Here is a 19,701-nt window from a genome sequence, read left to right on the forward strand (position 1 = left end):
GATGCCTACTTGTCCCAGCAAATCATAGAATGCTTGCAGATTTCAAAAATACAATTATAAACCAATGAAATCGTTTCTAAGTACGAGTTTTCCATATGACTAAGTTGGTTGTTTCCGACCATTTCATGAACGTGCTGATAACCTTAACATTTTTTTTCATGCATTAGCAGGGGCGGATCCAGGAATTGCCGTTAGAGGGGGCGAAACTTATGGATGCATTTTTTGTACATGCGCCCTCCCTCAGAATTAAACTTTAGATGGCATAAAACTTTGTATGGGGGTTTGGGGTTACCCCCAAAAGATAATATTAACAAATTCTAGTCCGAAATGATGCATTTTGAGCTTATTTTTTATTTGTTTTTCTCCGATATTGACATGCAAAGTAAACTTGGGCGATTTAAAGGTGGGGGGGGGGCGGGGCAACGCCTGGGGCGGGGGCCCCCTCTTAATACACTTATTTGTTATGCAAAAAAAAGACAGAATCACTTTAAGAAAACCATTTAATTGACACCTTTTCCTCATTCCTTACAAATGAAGTCATTTTTTTTTAATTATATGAATCATTTTTAGAAAAACCAATTTATTGACACCTGATCCACAACATGTTTTTATTTAAATGGTATGAATGAATATTGGAACAACGCCAGTACTTACAAAAAGTTTCGTGGCCTTGAAATACTTATGCGACGAGGCAGGAAATTAGTCATTTATTCGTTGAAAAACATATCATTTACCTTCACAGACGCACTTTTTCGATGAACCTGTCACTTGTACTTTTAATTGTACAAGGACACATTTGTAATTACTTGCGCCTTTCAAAGAAACGAGCTATTATAGCTTAATTCAATATCGCTGGAAATACTGCTTATGTTATTATATGTCGTATATATCTATATTTAAACAACTAAAAAAAGAGTAAGTTTAAAGATTCAGAATACTTATTTTTTTAGATACATGGAAAATATGAGTACATGTATGACAATGTGATCCGGCAGGAACTTGCATCTTATCCCGATTAGAATACAACTTTCATTTACAGCCAATGAAATTGCAGATAGACAATCATTAAGTGCTAGACTTAATCATTACGAATTTCAACTTTCGCGCATGTCTAGAGGTCCGCACATTGACCCCCGCTAATCTCACTCCGCCCATACTTAGTCATTAAGATTTTAATTCATGCCATTTAACTCTTATAATTATAATTAGTAACTGGTTCTGCTGGACTCATACTAACTAACGTCTTGTGTTTTAGCTCAAAACAACAAATCTTAATCATATTGTAAAACTATTACTATTTCAAGAGCACTCGAACTAATTCTTTTATATACATGTTTTCAGGGCCGGCTCCAGACAAGTCATTATTGGGGGGGGGGGGGGGGGGGGGGGGGTTACTAGGGGTGGGCTCGGGAGGGTTGTCCCCTCCCCTTTGAAGAATATTTTGACTTTTTTGGAAGAAATAGTGCATTCTTCAATATTACTTGACTACTTGATAACACATTATTATGATAAAGTCACTTTAAAATAACTGTTTCAGTTCCAGTTTCAGTTTATTGTTATAAAAACACGTCCTACTCTTATTTTTACTGTATTTTCCAAAACCTTGTTTATATTGAAGCTATTTTGTTACATCAAAATATCGTATTTCTCAAAACTTCCGTAAATATGAGATTTGTGCGCAGCCTCCCAAGCATTGATGCTTTTTTCACTGTTAACTCCTACGCACAGGGTACAGAAGTTAGAAAAGTCAGCCCACTATGTGTTTATCATATATGGCTATCCCTGAGCAAATTTGTGACCACTGTGCACAGGAATGAAAAGAAAAAGAAAACAAACAAACACAAACAAAGAGCAATTATTCTGGTCAAAATGGACGCAGCATGAAATAAGTTCATTACAACAATCTGCCTATGTCTGATCCTAAACAACACTGAAAAGAAAAAAAAGCAAACAAAGAGAAAGGATTCTGGTCAATATGGACGCAGTATGAAATTCATTCGTCAGACGCATCTGCCCATGTCTGATATATATAATTCTGGTCGACGTAGACACAGAAACATTTCTTGACAACTCTCTGCAAGAAAATCCTATGAAGGACAATAATTCTAGTAAAAATAGAGATTTAACTTTCTTGAAAACCATCTAGATGCCGAAAGTCGGAATCATATCCTTCAAATAACAATAGTTCTGGTCAACAGATACGCAGACTTTACAACGGTCATCAGTCTGGGGTGGTATTCAATATGCTGTCTGAGTTAATCTTATGGCCATACATTAATGACTTCATTCACTTTATTGGTCAATTATAAATAACCAGTAATCCGATTAGCTACATCGTTAATAGATCCAATTAAGACTTATTTGGAATACCAGCCCTACATCATCTGTTGAAGTTTACAAATGAAGAGTTCGACTGGCAGGTTTTCAGGATGTACTGACGGACAGCGTACAGACGGACGAGCAATAGCTGTTCTTTATGCCTACCACAAAGTGGTATAGGGTGGAAAGGTATACTGTAAATATTATTACAAGGGTTAATATAAAAAATATTATAAGCACAATATTTAATGTATAATATCATTTGATATCATTATGAATCATTGTTTTGGCAAGGGGTTTTACCTGTTACGACAAGGAAGCTAATTATACTAACCTAGTTAAGGTATATTTAAATTACGTAATGAAGATAGTCCTCTTGCGAAAATATTAAACGCACAAGTGTAGTGTTACACGACTCGTTTAAAGGCACCCAATAAAGGTTGATGAAAAATATATTTTTTTAATTTATTTTAAAGCATGATTATTTTCAACTTATTTGACTGTTATGATTAAAACGAAAAGAAAGCATTATGTACAGATGCAAAATATAAGTCTTTATATATATATATATATATATATATATATATATATATATATATATATATATATATATATATATATATATATATATATATATATATATATATTCAAATAAAGCTACATGAGCACAAATTCCACAGTTAAAAAGCGCTTAATTATCGCTAATATATATTTTTTTTAATTTAACACAAATCATTCCTTTTTATTTTGATCATTTAAGTTAAATAATTTAGCATAATAATGCAGCATAATAATGTATTTATTATTTGTTTACATAAACATACATCATGCGCCATAAACACTTTTAGGTGATGGCAGTTGCACATAGGATGAACGTGTTTTCATTGTATCGGCGCCCTATATTGGTATGTCCGGGTTGTAGGCGTCGCTAAAAGACGCCAGGCTACGACAAAATAAGGTCGCAAAGATGATATTATGATTCGCGCCAGAACGCTAGTACAATATAGGCCGCCACTACGACAAATCAAGTACACAAAGCGACCTTCACAATTGAACTTAAATAAAGTACAAACAAACGAGTAAGTAAACTTGGCCACGTGTCAAACATAGGCTACGTTTTTTTTAATTGATAAAGAAGTGTGTTTATAAACGAACGTTTACTCAGTAGCATCGATTTCTCGATCAAGGGGTTAGCTCATTCATAATTGTGTACAAACATTACTATTTGATTTATTATGATACACTCATCAAGTTATTTGTAGGTTATCTCTTGAACTTTCGCCCTGTTTTCGGTGGTGGGCTGATTGTCTTATCCCGGTTTGTGAACTTTCGGGTTGTTTTATTTTAGTTCAACCCAGAAAAAAAAATATTTCCACTATGTCAAAATATTCCCTAAGTTGCTTAATAAATATGGCCTTTGAACTGATAAACATGAATTATGGACAAATATATCGCATGTATTCTCAAATTGTAAAATAGCAATCGATTTGTTCTGAAATGTATACAAAAGGTCTAGATAAACACAAACAGTGATTTCGCTCTCCAATGTTTATGTATCGATTCCATAGAAGCTCTGATTTATTTCATTAAGTTTCAGTTTCTATGACCTTAAGTACATTCTTAATTATTAAGAACAGTTGGAGTTAGCGGTAGCGAACGAGCTCTTCTTTGTCATTCAGATATTACTTCATGTCACATAACTGACAATACATTAGCCAAACACGCGGTTTTGAACCCGACATTTACAACAAATGGTAAGGTCTCAAAAATGGCATTGTAAAATATTGTTTCACTGGACCATTTCCCTCAACACATACGTTGAAAAATATACTTGAACTGTACTTTTTTCAAGCAAAGACAGTAAAAGTATACAGACTGCGTTAACATTAGGAGAACCTCGGCCATTTTCCATCGAAAATAACCAAGGACACATATGTGGACGGTGTACAATATCAGAAATCTTAACATTTGAACTAGGCTGCAAGAAGATCGCGTAGTAATTTCAATTTCAATTTCGCAGTTAAATTTAATGACTAATCTTGTGAATCATAATCATTTATGCAATAATACACCTCAATGGTTATATATTTAGACTTTGTACTCGTTACATCATCACAATTGATTAATACTATTATTTAAAATTTTACGAACTATTTCTACTGACCGATGTAGTTTTCGATGTAAAATGTCCAAGGTGTTCCAAAAGACTGTAAAATCATGAATGACAGTGTAAGGGAGACTAATGCGCTATATGATCTACTGCTAGATGTAGTCCACAATTAACTCCCCTGTTTAAATCGGTAATGCAATCGCAAAGAACAAGATTTCGTTCTCATCTCTCCTTTTTTATTCCCAAGAGTTGAAGGTGAAACTGAACTTCTATGGTGTATATAAGGCTTAGTATTCTTTAGACAGTGGATTCTTTTGCAGCAAACTGAGTTTGGGAAATACGTGGCAAGAACAGTGCACTGTTATACTATAGCTTAATGTCCAAATTGAGTCAATGACCTTCTAAAAACATCGTTACAATCCCGGACCTAACCCGGCACCATAACGGATGAATACGGAGCCAACACGGATAACCTCGGTACCACCACGGCATTCATCGTGTTCATCCGGCGTGCTTGGTCCGGCATGAGCCGTGAATGGTCCTGGGTGCTCCGCGATGCTTCGTGTCCAATACGACATGCCGGATCGCCTAGAATCACCAAAAATCAACACGGTCCCACAACGGACCTTCCCGAAGCCAACACGATCGTTGTCCGATCGTCCTGGACAGCCAGATTAATATCCTCTCGGAAGGTCTCGGACGATACGTCAATATAAAACAGTTTAAAAATGCCGTTGTGATGTCCCGGACCATGACGGACCGTGATGTATCATCCCGGACTGTCCCGGATAATCCCGACCCAACGCGGGTCCAACACGGATCTGACCACGAATCGGCCTGTTATCAGTGTGCGAGGCCTTAGAACAGTCCGGGAGGTCGGATCAAGAAATATCTTGATCCGGATGGTCCGTGGTTAAAATTGAGTATACGGTCCCTCAACGGTCTCAAAACATCGGACCAGCACCGGACCTAAAACGGCACCACAACGGATGAACACGGAACCAACACGAAATATCCCGGACCCAGACCATCCCGGACCAACACGGTTTCAACATGGATGATATCCCGGACCGTCCCGGACCATCTCGGATCAGCTACAGACTATCCTGGACCAAATATGGAACACCCCGGGTCGATCCGTGTCCAACATGCCGAATCGCCTAGGATCGCGGTGCCATTACGGACCTTACCGGAGCTAACATGGTCGATACACGGATCTTCCCGGACTTCCCGGAATAAAAAAATTCCCGAATGGCCCCGAACGGGTCATATTTTGAAATATGTTGGATGGTGTCCCGGACCATGACTGACCATGGCGGACTGTCCCGGATAAGCCCGGAATCAACGTGGATCAAACACGGATCAGACTCCGAATCTGCGAAATTTCAGTACTGGACACCCCCCCCCCCTCCCCCAACAGACCGGGAGGTCTGTGTGTCTGGGGCTTAACTTGTTAAATCGTTAATTTGTTAAACCATATCAAGCCATCTTACTGATGAGGATCAAAAGTAGCGTAACTAAACGAGCTTTACGAAGAATGTATTTCGAGAATTCTGAGCAGACTTTACCTTAATTTAATTATAATAGTATCTTTGTATGCACATGTCGATTTAACATTGTAATCGACTCATCATACAAACTGCTCTTCTAGTTTTATAATAAATAACTTTATTTAATAGAACGTAGATTGTTGATGGTATAAGGTAAGGATATGAATTGAATTTTCCAGCGATTCGTAGAATAACGAAGAAAGTATTTTCTCCCACCTCAGATAAGTAGATTTAACCATGCTAGAAATTCTTATCTTGCCCACGGGCGAAGATAAAATGCCCGTATGGAACTCCTTTTTAATGGTCACCACATTGTAGTTACCTCCCTTGTTGAAGACTGTTGTCTGTAGCATCATAAAAACCTTGTCTTGTGGCAATATTAAGAATGCTAATTAATTATTTCTCGTTTCAAATGTCACCATAAAAAGTTTTCACGCACCTTTCAAAAAATAATGCTCCACTCTCATCAGTACTTTTTAAAGACCGCTTTGACTATTAACATAATCTGAATCAATGCGCGCATATCCATGACAACCACGAGTTATCAAAATTCCTTACGCATTATTTTCACTACGCACAAAAGAGTTTAAGCAAAAAAACAACACATTTTTACTTAATTTTGTTTAACTGAGATGGGAGAAAAAGCATCTACCATAGCCGCTCGTGTAAGATAGGTTCATCCCGACCCTCGCGCAAACGGTAAACCTCGTTTCCGCTAAACACCCTACGCTCGGGTCGGAATGAACCTATCTAACACTCTCGTCCAAGGAAGATACTTCTAGTCTTATGCGGAACAGTATTATAAGGTTTAGTACTTTGCAAGAGGATTTCGTGCAGGTATGATTTTGGCTATCGTTCATTCTTCCGGACGACTTTCGTACAGTGCACAACATTTTGTTTATTTTTATGTATTTTTCATAAATCTCAGGTAGACACTAATCTCGTATGTCGGATAGTTCATGTCCGTCTATGTTAACATATTCAGCAAGTGAGGCCCGACATGGTGACTTGAAACTTTTTACCGGCGGAAAGGGACAAACGGGTACACGTTTCCAGAGAGACTTTTTCATAAAGCCATTTTATCTCTGCTTTTTCGTGGGCGTTTTGAGCCACAGCTGAATATTTTTTGTATGCATTCTTATTGTTTTTGTAACACTGGCTCAATTGGTTAAATACAAAAGTATAATTTAATGAGATTTCATATACATTTATGTACAATAAATACATTTCGATTTAACTAGATTTTATTCCGAAACTTAATTTTACAAAATTAAAAAGAAAAGTTCAACTATATCGTCCTGTTATAGTCGTAAAACCCATTAAAGGGACAATTTCATAAATTAAAGCGAAATGAAAATAGTGTGAGTAGCTTGACCCTGGTATAAGGGACCTAAAATCATCCCCAAAGTTTTTTTCCCAGAGCTAAAAAGTTAAATTCAATTCAAGACAAGATTGATCTTGACAACTTTTTTTTAGAATAAACCAATCTTTGCCTAAATATCTGGAAACCAGTGGTATAAGAATGGTGACAAAATAAAAAATCTCAGTTTAATATTTACGTTCGAAAAATGAAGTTTTGTGCCTAAAAGCGTTACTAATACGCTTACAGAAAAATTGGCTTATTTTTAGTAGAAAAAAGTTGGCAAAATGTTCCATCCGTGAGAGCGCAGCTTTAAAAACAAGATGTACGTCTGAGGAGAGCAAAAATACTAAGTATCTTGTAAAATACTAGATTAGGTACAAATTTACAAAAAACAACAACAACTGGTGACATCTCAGCATTCGCAAGCAATGTCGGTATTTTCACAATCGATGTTGTTGTTTTGGTAGCACATAGGTGGATAAGATATGAGCAGAGATTTTCAGCTCAGTAATGAAACCCTTGCTTTGGTGTCATATGAGCTGTAAACCATATATTGTCATTTAACCTTAAAAAAATATTCTGTCTTTAGAATTATCAAAGAGGTCACTCATACCAACGGTCTAGCATGAAATAACTATGAATTACTAGGTTAAATGTAACTAAATTCTGTACAGGTCATATGGCACCAAAGCAGGGGTTCATTCCTACCAAACGTAACTCTGATTTTCAATCGTTGGCAAGAAATATCACGGTTGATAAACAGCGGAACCTAGTATATCAAATTAAAGTCGTTTTCCTTTTTTTCTTTCTTTTAATTTCTAATACTAAATATAATTGGCAAAATCTGTCAATTCACAAACAAAATATATGAAAAAGGTTGCTAAAAGAGTTCTGTTTAGAATATTGTAATATGTTAAACTATTGTAACTGTATAGCTATAAAGCATTTAATTGCATGAAGCATATATACAATTGTGTTGGGTTTTCACCTTTAAGCAGCCCAGCTTTGAACAAAATCTGAATTCAATTTCCAAAAAAGTCCAAGAGCTTTCTATCGATATAAAAAATCTTAAGAAACTCCCCACAGATAATAAAGTTTGATATCAAAAACCAACACAAGAATGGTTATTTTTTGAAAAATAGATATTCAGTAGCAGTCCATCAACTTGGCTCTTCTAATGAAATTGCAATAAGTAATATATAATATATATTGCAAATACATTTTGAATATTCCAAATAATTTTACAATTTATTGCCGGTGTTTTAATAAAAAGTAGTCTTTTACGGTAATCACTGTAGTAAATAACCGGTGAATACGGTAAAACCATCCCCGAAGAAATGGCCCGTCCACGTCTTCGTCTCCCGCACGTAAACCTCGTTCCCTTTCTCGAGTGACGTCACAACTGTAAGTGACGCCGAGGCGCGCTCGATCTCCGTGTCACCGGCGGCCACTTGTCCGACCACTTCCGGTTCAGCGACAATCTCAGCGCACACCTGCTTTTGGTACTGCGCTCGCACGCTCAGCGAGAACATATATCTTCCGGTGTACGGAGCGATGAAGATACCAGTCACCGGGTTGTAGGCGCGACCGATGTTGGTCAGGGCATCATCAAAGACGATGGTTTGCTGGGAGAAGACGGTCTGGTTGTTGGACAAGCGGGCGGTAAACGCCACACCACGCCCTCCGGGTCCATTCCAGGGGCTAATGCCTGCATCTGAAAAAAGGTGAAAAAAAAAATTTGATCATATCGTTTTGCACAAAGTCCTTGATTTATTTGCAAAACGTGTTATTGTGCGCTTTAATTATGAACATATCAAAATATTCTTTATTTAGGATGAAAAAAAAACGCACACGCAACAACAACCCTAAAACAAGAAGTTGTTGAACTGTGTCCAATTTATGTGGTTAAATCTGTTTTCTTTTTTTCCATTTCATATTATTTCGTAGAATTCCTGGATCTCCTATGATACATATTAAAACCTTTTTTTACTCCTACATTTTCAAACCCAAAATAAGTGGACGAGCCCTACCTTTGGAGATTTTCTCAATCTTCTCTTCCAGGGCGCGGACCTTGAAAGTGACAATCTGCATGTCGTTCTGGAGGCGCCGGAAGTCCCCTTTCTCACCCACATCCGACAACTGCCTCTCACTTCCAGAGCCGCCAGGGGACTTCGGCTCCAGGGTGTCCTTCACAGAAGAATTTGAAGCTGAAGACGCGCGTCTGGCCATCGCTCCGTTTGTAGCAGTCCTTTACTTCCGGATGTTTGTCTTTGCCTTTTTCCTGAGATTGTAGCACCCTCGTTTACCCTTTTTATTAAGAAAGTCCTTAGACGATCAAGAGTCCTTAAAGCCTCTCCTATTATATAACTATGTTGTTGTTTTTTAAATGAATCAAACCAAAGTTAAACTAACTAATAATATTTAATAAGGCTTATGCTCAGAACGGCAGTTTATGAATGGACTGATCCACGAAACGCAAAATGTGCTTACTTACCGAGCACCAGAAATAAGGCCACCCTGAATTAATTGTTTGAGTTTAGTGATCCGGACGAATCAACAAAGGAGTAAGAAAGCGAATTGATAAATTCTGCAATTTTAGTTCGTACTATTACCCCGCCGCTTGGCGTGTTTTCGCACCGCAACTTTACGTATGTTCGTAATTTCGCCCTTTAACATAGCGTGCATTCGTATTTTTGTCCTGCCACATGGCGTATTTTCGCCCAGCGACTTGACGTATTTCGGTATTGTCCCGCCACTTGGCGTGTTTTCGTAATTGTGCTGGCCATTTTGGCGTATGTTCTAACATTTGCCCCCGACTTGGCGTATTTTCGTATATTTACCCGCAACTTTGCGTTTTATCGGACTTTGCCCCCCCCCCCCCCATCCCCCCACACACACTCCTGGCGTATTTTCTTACATTTCCCCGCCACTTGGCGCGTTTCCGTAGTTTCGTGACGCCACTTGGCGCATTTCAGTAGTTTCGTGACGCCACTTGGCGTGTTTTCGTATTCGTGGCGAAGTTACGAAATGATGGCAGAAATGCCACCATGGAATACAGCAAGTTATTATTGAAAAAATATGTCTGGGTCGGGCAACCATGAACATTTTAAGGATGGCCCTCTTTGGACGGTTAGTTAACTTTTTTTCTGCAGTTTTGATAATATCTTCTGAAAAATGTTTTATGACTTTATAACCAGGCGATAATTATCCAGTGAGTATAATCCCATCGTTTAAGTCAAATGAGGTTACGTTTGATATGTGTTCTATAAAAAACATAAGATTATTTTCATGATACATTGGATTTGGGCCTTCTATAAAAAAATTGGTTTTCATTTTCATTCAAAGAAGCAATCCTGTTTAATGAACGATTAATACGTGAAGTTTTTGTCTTAAGTGTATTTTGTTACATTCCAGGGGAAAAAGTGCACTCTAATTTTAAACAATCATTAACATATCTTCGGAACCTATTTCAAAGTCAATGTGATTTATTTCAAAGAAGTTGAAATAAGGAGAATATGCTTTCTTTTTCTCGGCGTCGACCATAAGTTATGACTCCCGTCTTTCTATGCGCCAGTCCCTTCCGGCAGCTAGTCATATGCCAATCACAAATTATACAGAAAATTAGTTCTAATCTGCTAGCTTCCGACATTGGCATTATCAGGTAGGTATTTCAGTACTTTTATATACATTACATGTTTGCGTATATTTTTCAAAGTGCACTCAATATTATCAATTGAGCAGTGTGAAGTTTGATAAACACACGACAATCAGCATTCAAATATAGGTATATGCGACATTGGAGATATTCGAAATTCATTCTCTGAGCAACACTCGCAACATTAACGATATTACCGACGTCCACACCATTCACAAGATTTACGTCCGTTATTCGCAACATTTAAGACATTCACACAATGCACCATTCACAACATTAACGACATTCACAACATTCATGACATTTACAGCATTTGGGTTATTCGAAGCATTTACGACATTCACAACATTTACGACATTCACAACATGCAAGCCATTTACAACATTTGGGTTATTCGAAGCATTTACGACACTCACAACATTTACGACATTCACAACATGCATGACATTTACAACAGTTGGGACATTCGAAGCATTTACGACATTCACAACATTTACGACATTCATGACATTTACAACAGTTGGGACATTCGAAGCATTTACGACATTCACAACATTTACGACATTCACAACATTCATGACATTTACAACAGTTGGGACATTCGAAGCATTTACGACATTCACAACATTCATGACATTTACAACATTTGGCTCGATCAACACCAGAGTGGGAGTGGTCTAGTGTAATGGCCGTCCGCCTCGCACCCAAGGGGTTGTGGGCGATCAACACCAGAGTGGGAGTGGTCTAGTGTAATGGCCGTCCGCCTCGCACCCAAGGGGTTGTGGGCTCGATCAACACCAGAGTGGGAGTGGTCTAGTGTAATGGCCGTCCGCCTCGCACCCAAGGGGTTGTGGGCTCGATCAACACCAGATTGGGAGTGGTCTAGTGTAATGGCCGTCCGCCTCGCACCCAAGGGGGTGTTGGCTCGATCAACACCAGAGTGGGAGTGGTCTAGTGTAATGGCCGTCCGCCTCGCACCCAAGGGGTTGTGGGCTCGATCAACACCAGAGTGGGAGTGGTCTAGTGTAATGGCCGTCCGCCTCGCACCAAAGGGGTTGTGGGCTCGATCAACAACAGATTGGGAGTGGTCTAGTGTAATGGCCGTCCGCCTCACACCCAAGGTGTTGTGGGCTCGATCAACACCAGAGTGGGAGTGGTCTAATGTTATGGCAGTCCGCCTCGCACCCAAGGGGTTGTGGGCTCGATCAACACCAGAGTGGGAGTGGTCTAGTGTAATGGCCATCCGCCTCGCACCCAAGGGATTGCGGGCTCCATCAACAACAGAGTGGGAGTGGTCTGGTCTAGTGTAATGGCCATCCGCCTCGCACCCAAGGGGTTGTGGGCTCGATCAACAACAGAGTGGGAGTGGTCTAGTGTAATGGCCGTCCGCCTCGCACCCAAGGGGTTGTGGGCTCGATCAACACCAGAGTGGGAGTGGTCTAGTGTTATGGCCGTCCGCCTCGCACCCAAGGGGTTGTGGGCTCGATCAACACCAGAGTGGGAGTGGTCTAGTGTAATGGCCGTCCGCCTCGAACCCAAGGGAATGTGGGCTCGATCAACACCAGAGTGTGAGTGGTCTAGTGTAATGGCCGTCCGCCTCGCACCAAAGGGGTTGTGGGCTCGATCAACAACAGATTGGGAGTGGTCTAGTGTAATGGCCGTCCGCCTCGCACCCAAGGGGTTGTGGGCTCGATCAACAACAGAGTGGGAGTGGTCTAGTGTAATGGCCGTCCGCCTCGCACCCAAGGGGTTGTGGGCTCGATCAACACCAGAGTGGCAGTGGTCTAGTGTAATGGCTGTCCGCCTCGCACCCAAGGGGTTGTGGGCTCGATCAACAACAGAGTGGGAGTGATCTAGTGTTATGGCCGTCCGCCTCGCACCCAAGGGGGTGTTGGCTCGATCAACACCAGAGTGGGAGTGGTCTAGTGTAATGGCTGTCCGCCTCGCACCCAAGGGGTTGTGGGCTCGATCAACAACAGATTGGGAGTGGTCTAGTGTAATGGCCGTCCGCCTCGCACCCAAGGGGTTGTGGGCTCGATCAACACCAGAGTGGGAGTGGTCTAGTGTAATGGCCGTCCGCCTCGTACTCAATGGGTTGTGGGCGATCAACATCAGAGTGGGAGTGGTCTGGTGTAATGGCCGTCCGCCTCGCACCCAAGGGGTTGTGGGCGATCAACATCAGAGTGGGAGTGGTCTAGTGTAATGGCCGTCCGCTTCGAACCCCAGGGGTTGTGGCCGATCAACACCAGAGTGGGAGTGGTCTAGTGTAATGGCCGTCCGCCTCGCACCCAAGGGGTTGTGGGCTCGATCAACACCAGAGTGGGGGTGGTCTGGTCTAGTGTAATGGCTGTCCGCCCCACATTCAAAAGGTGGGGGTTCGCTTCTCGCCAGAGTGAGATAATTCTAGTGGTGTAGGTGTCCGTTTCTCAACTAAGGTGATGTGGATTCACTCCGTTGCAAAGTGAGGGTCGTCTAGTGGTAAAGGTATACACCTTTCACCCAAGAGGATGTGGGCTCAATCTCCACCAGGGCTAGAGTGATTTAGCGGTAAAGGTATCCGCCTCTAAACCAAGAGGTTTTGGGTTCGCTCCCAAGCAGAGTGCGAGAGGTCTAGTGCTATGTATGACATGATTCACAAAGGCATAATGTAATCATGAAATGTAAACATATTTTATATCTACATTGTATATACACAGTAAGAACGTCAATTTATTTAATTTATTATCTATACTGAAATTTAAAACACTAACAACTACATCCTGTCCATTTTCCATGAGATTACAATTATATTATTTTGAACGGGAAACTATTATGACACGGTGATATTTTGATAAATCGTTTCCTGTTTTTAACTGCTCACTTTTTATACCTTTTGGAAACGACTTTTTGCCGGATTGAAAACACAGACCCACCGACAAAAAACATTTTCTTTGCTGTATGCGTCTGAGCAGTATAATAGCAAGCCAACATTCACTTCAATACAAAGAGATTCTTGTAAAACAGTACAGTATTTTATTCCTTTGATTCAGTGCTTAAATCACAATGAAGATAATACTTAGTAAAATTAGTGTAATGTAGCCTAAAGGATTCTTGTAATATCTAAAATCAAACAAATCTGTTAAGTTCACAGCTTCTATCAGAAATTAATCGTTTTAATTATTTTTTTTTTATCACGGAAGATATAAATTATATTAGCGATTAAAAAATCCGAAAATAGATGAGTTTTATCAAAAAGTTTATTTCTGAAAGAAAATTAGTGAATTATCTTAAGTTTCCTATGGTGTTTTTTTGTTTTCTTCAGAGAGACTCAGGCTGTACTTTTGAAAGTGAGAGATTGTTAGCGAACAGGATCGGATACTATTGAATCAGGTAAGTTTCCAGAAATCACTACTTCTTTTAAAGTGACACTCGTATTTATAATCAATACATACACATTCATAACAAACATACATTTTGAGTGATAAACCTTTAACTACTTACTATTAAAATGCTACACTAAATATTAATTACTGATAATTGAGATTGTAACCGCGTATTTAACAGCTTAATACGCAAAAATATTAAATGATTGGTGAACGGTAAAAGATTTACAGAGATCAACTATCGTCTCATAAGGTAAAATACCATGTTTTCTGCGACTTTGTAAAATGCAACACGGTATACTTCATAAGAACCATTGTTTTCGATATATATTCATCCTTTTCGGTAACTTTAAAACATTTTTATTAATTGTGGTACAACATTTTTGGGAGTAAAGGTGCATCTTTAATGAACTGTCATCAGCAATTCAGAGTGTTTGATTCATACATTTCTAATACTTACTCCTTGTCACTTCCGAAATTTGTGACAATCCATTTTTTGTTTTTAAAAAAAATGTAGTACTAGTTATTTTTTGTCTAAAATTATTAAGATATTTGTTATGTAATGAAATTGTTTTATAGCAAACAGCTGAGAACATATCTGATTCATTTGTTGATATTTAAAAAGGCTGCTGTTCTTAATTTTCCGTATTTTTGCAAACGTAATATGTGTGCTTTTCTATAAACTAAGATATAAATTTACAAATTAACGATAGGAAATATTTACAATATTGAGGAAATAAAAAATGCTTTAAGTCATGTTTATAATTTGATTCTGTCTTCACTTTTTTTTTCAATTTCGAAGCCGAGTTCCGCTCATGGCTATATATTTCAATTAGATGTCTAATTATTCAAGATTAAAGTCTGAATCCGATGTCAAGCAATTGAGAGAAATCCCTAAATCGAAACTAATTTCACTATTTCCGACATTTTAATCAAATTGTAACCTCAAGAATAGTTTTTGGTTAATTAAAATTACACATTTTCAGCTGGCATGTCGGTGAAACGACACTAAGCAGCGCGTTATCCAACACATTTGCCGCTGTTTTTCTTTTAAAGGTTCAGCTACCCCGAGAATTTATTTCAGCCCGACTGTACCACTTTAGAGTCCATACCTAAGTTGGAACCAGTACCGCATACATTTTATGAAAGTCCAAAAGAACGTTTCCCAGGTAGGGCTCGATCCCGCGGCCTCTTGGATGAAGGCAAACACTGGACCAGACCATGATTTTGTTTTGTTTCAACAGAGCGGTGTTACGTTTTTACGGTCGTTTTTTTATATAATGTTCCTTTTAAGGGCTCGATCCCACGACCTATTTGGTGATCGGCAAACACCAGTAGCACTAGACCAGACTGGTTTTGATTTGCATCGTTCAAACAGCTTTGCTTTGTTCCTGTTTTAGTTCACCGGAAGTAGCGGTATGAACATCAATGAACTGAAGGCGCTGCGAGGAACGGTGGGGCTACGGTTGGGGGAGAAAGGGGAGTTCCGGCGCGTGCAAGAAGATATCGTCGCCCTAGTTACCAAGGTCGCCGGGCTGGAGAAGAATACGCGAGTCATTGTGAAAGGTAATGTTGTTGTTGTTGTTATTGTTGTTGCTGCTGCTGCTGCTATTGTTGTTGTTGCTGCTGCTGCTGCTGCTGATTATGATGGTGATGATATTGTTCATGTTGTTGTTGTTGTTGTTGTTTTGCTTTTGTTTTTGCGGTGATGGTGTTTAATTTTAGGAAACTATACCCATACCCGTTTGGTATGCCTATGATATTTATTAGGTATCGCGAACAAAATTAGGTTTTGTTTCACTTAAATCATCTGATAAAAAGTTAAGTTTCTATCTGTGACATTCAACAACCACAGATTGTTTAAAATAACAGTTTATTTGCTTCGTACTATGTTTACATCTAAAAGAGCATTATTTTGAAAAAGGTTACTTTTGAGGGAAATTGTTAAAGTATAATTCACTTAGGATGTTTCGAGCGTAAATATTTAAAACTTTATCTGTAGAAGTAAAAATCTTCATTTCTCATTATTATGAAAAATGCAACAACTGCTGATTGCAGAGATTGGCGTTGTTCTGGACGGTACCGAGGTTGAGGACGCCGGTGTCGCCTTCTCCGCCCGCCTCTCCTCCCACATCCTTTTTCGGCCCGGAGAAACACTCCTTTTCGATGACGTCATGATGAACGCCGGAAGTGGATTCAAGGGTTCCTCCGGGGAGTTCACTGCACCGCTGTCCGGTCGCTACCTGTTTACGGTAACAGTACGGGCACAGTTTCACAAGATGGTCTCCGCGGAACTCGCCGGCAACGGCAGAATGCTCGCACGTGTGACGTCAGGCTATGGTGCGATCGAACGAGCGACGTCATCAGTGACGGTGGTGGTCGAACTGAAGCGAGGTGACGTCATCAGCGTTCGTCAAGCGTCGGACAAAACTGGAGAATACTACGGCAACGGATATAGCGCGTTTTCCGGATTCCTGTTTGATTGATGCTATACATATATGTATATGCTTACATTGGACAATATTCAGCTTACTTTTCCTCTTCATTCTTTATTGCATTTACCACAATATGATTAAAGGCGATGAAATAAAAAACATTGAACTATACAATTCGCGAATTTCAATACGCTCGTTTGAAAACGGGACATATTGAGGAATCCTGTTTTCCATCCTCAGCGTCAACCAAAGTGCTTGTTTACAAACATGACCAATTATGTATTCAATAATGACCTTGAGTGTAACAACGTATATGGGCGTACCCTATAGTGACCCCCCCCCCCTAAATTCGTCCAAGTTTGCTTTATATTTCAATATAGGAGAAAAAAGTTAAAATATGCCGCCTAAAATGCACCATCACCGACAAGATATTGCTAAGATTTCCAAGGGGAGAATACCCAAACCTCTTGCCAACAAATAACCAAATGCATTTCGCATTTGAGGAAGGGGTGCAAGTCAAAAGCTTACGCCCCTCAGTTAGGCCCCCTCTAATTTTAAATCGTGGACCCACCCCTGGTACTGTCACCTTCAAGGCGGACCCACCCCTGGTACTGTCACCTTCAAGGCGGACCCACCCCTGGTACTGTCACCTTCAAGGCTGTGAACCAGTCTGATCGCTCTAATAACTCTAAGTTATGGTCCTTTCATTATGAAACTTAGGACCACTCTCTTAATCACATATTCATGAAACTTGGTTGTATCATATATGAGCAATTAATATCTAAAAAAACATAACCAGCCTCCACTGAGTTATTTCTCTTTAACTGTCAAAATTGAATAATTTTACCGTAGGTATTAAACCGTTTGATTCCTCAACAGCTGGGAAAAGGAGAAGGGTTTATAAAGTAAAAGGTTCAAAAACATTTAGGGTGAACAGAAACAAATGCCATTTACAATCAATGGAAACAAGGGTCAATTAGGATCAAAGGAAACAAGGGTCATCTAAGGTCGTGGGGAGCAAGAGTCAATCAGGGTCGAAGGAAGCAATGGTCTTTCAGGATCGAAGGAAGCAAGGGTCATTCGGGGTCGAAAGAAGCAAGGATTGAAGGAAGCAAGGGTCACACGGAGTCGAAGGAACAAGAGTCGCAGGAAGCAAGGGTCATTCAGTGTCGAAGGAAACAAGGGTCATTCAGGGTCGAAGGAAGCAATGATTAATCAGGGTCGAAGGAAGCAAGATTCATGTAGGGTCAAATGAAGCAAGTCATTCATGGTCAAAGAAGCAAGGGTCGAAGAAAGCAAGGATCATTCAGGGTCGAAGGAAGCAAGGGTCGAAGGAGGCAAGGGTCATTCAGGGTAGAAGGAGGCAAAATTCAATTAGGGTCAAAGGAAACAAGGGTAATTCAGGGTCGAAGGAATCAAGTTCATTTTGTGTCGAAGGAAGCAAGGGTTATCTAAGTCGAAGGCAGCAAGGTTCATTTAGAAACGAAGGAAGCAAGGGTCATTTGTAGTCGAAGGCGGCAAGGGTCATTTGGGGGTCGAAGGAAGCAAAGGTCGAAGGAGGCAAAGGTTATTCAAGGAGGCAAAATTCATTTAGGGTCAAAGGAAGCAATGGTAATTCAGGGTCGAAGGAGGCAAAGGTCATTCAAGGAGGCAAAATTCATTTAGGGTCAAAGGAAGCAATGGTAATTCAGGGTTGAAGGAATCAAGTTCATTTTGAGTCGAAGAAGCAAGGGTCATCTAAGGTCGAAGGCAGCAATGTTTATTTAGAGTCGAAGAAAGCAAGGGTCATTCAGGGTCGAAGGAAGCAAGGGCCATTCAAGGTCGAAGAAAGAAAGAGTATTTTAGGGTCAAACGAAGCAAGTGTCATTTGGGATCAAAGCAAACAAAGGTCATTTAGAATCTATGGCAGCAATGGTCATCTAGAGTCGAAGGAAAGAGGGTCTTTTATGGTCGAAGGAAGCACATGTCATTTAGGGTCCATGGAAGCAATGTTCATTTAATGTCAAAGGTCATTTAGGGTCGAGGGAAGCAAGGGTTCGATAGGGTCAAAGGAAACAAGGGTCAATTATAGTCGAAGTTAGCGTCATTTGGGGCCAAAGAAAGTAAAGGTCATTCGGGTCATCTTATCAACGAGTGTACGAGTGAAAATCGTAAGCTCGAGAATTTTAGTTCAATTTTTTATATTGTCACAATTCAAGCTGTAAATTTAACTAGTAAAATTCATTTTTTCCTTATTTTAATGACCAACCAAGCTCCAATTTCAAAATTAAATGTAATAACAGAAATATTCATTCAAAAACTCTACCGAACGGTACGTTCGTTAGTACATTCCTCTATCTGATAAATGTGTTTGTGAATATATCACTTTTACTTGTATAAACTGAGGCTAATCTTTTAAAATGAGTTATTTTCACTTTTTGGCGGCCATCTTGGTGGCCATCTTTAATATAAAGCATCTTTAGAAATTACATTTTTTTCTGGAAACATCACAAAATAACCTTTTAAACATCATTTTATAACTTTATGCAACAATCAAAATGGTTTTTTTTGGTACCCATCTTGCATACTAAATTAAACTACTAAACGTCTGATATGTTAGATTGGCCAAGGACTAAGAGGCATAAATCATGCATGGAGCGGCAAGCGTCACAGTTACACCTCTTACATCGGAAAATACGGCGGGAAAGTAAGGCACGCCAGATGTAATCAAATGAATGAAGGCTGTATTCGGTAAGAAACTAAAGGAGATACTTTGCTGATGGCATGGTTAATGATAGAACAATGGTTGTAGTGTAGGGGTGATAGTATTGGTTCACTGGCTGGAGGGGACGCAGGGCGATAGCTTAAGTCGTAAACGTCGGACCTGAATTGCGGCAGTACGGAATGGGTACCATCATCGGATTATAT

The 19,701-nt window shown here is 39.7% G+C and overlaps 2 protein-coding genes across 2 annotated transcripts; one reads left to right on the forward strand and one right to left on the reverse strand.

Annotated features, from left to right (window-relative positions):
- Positions 1 to 8,631: 8,631 nt before the first annotated feature.
- Positions 8,632 to 9,433, reverse strand: LOC128213404 (complement C1q-like protein 3). The gene is made up of 2 exons (XM_052919059.1): positions 9,373 to 9,433; positions 8,632 to 9,056 (listed from the first exon to the last, which is right to left on the reverse strand). The coding sequence occupies exons 1-2, from the start codon at positions 9,431 to 9,433 to the stop codon at positions 8,632 to 8,634; spliced, it is 486 nt and encodes a 161-aa protein (XP_052775019.1).
- A 3,425-nt stretch (positions 9,434 to 12,858) lies between these two features.
- On the forward strand, positions 12,859 to 16,904 carry LOC128215467 (complement C1q-like protein 2). The gene is made up of 3 exons (XM_052922150.1): positions 12,859 to 13,113; positions 15,760 to 15,925; positions 16,418 to 16,904. The coding sequence occupies exons 1-3, from the start codon at positions 12,859 to 12,861 to the stop codon at positions 16,843 to 16,845; spliced, it is 849 nt and encodes a 282-aa protein (XP_052778110.1). The 3' UTR covers positions 16,846 to 16,904.
- The last annotated feature ends 2,797 nt before the right edge of the window (positions 16,905 to 19,701 follow it).

Source organism: Mya arenaria, chromosome 13 (genome assembly GCF_026914265.1).
Source record: "Mya arenaria isolate MELC-2E11 chromosome 13, ASM2691426v1".
Classification (NCBI taxonomy): Eukaryota; Metazoa; Mollusca; class Bivalvia; order Myida; family Myidae; genus Mya; species Mya arenaria.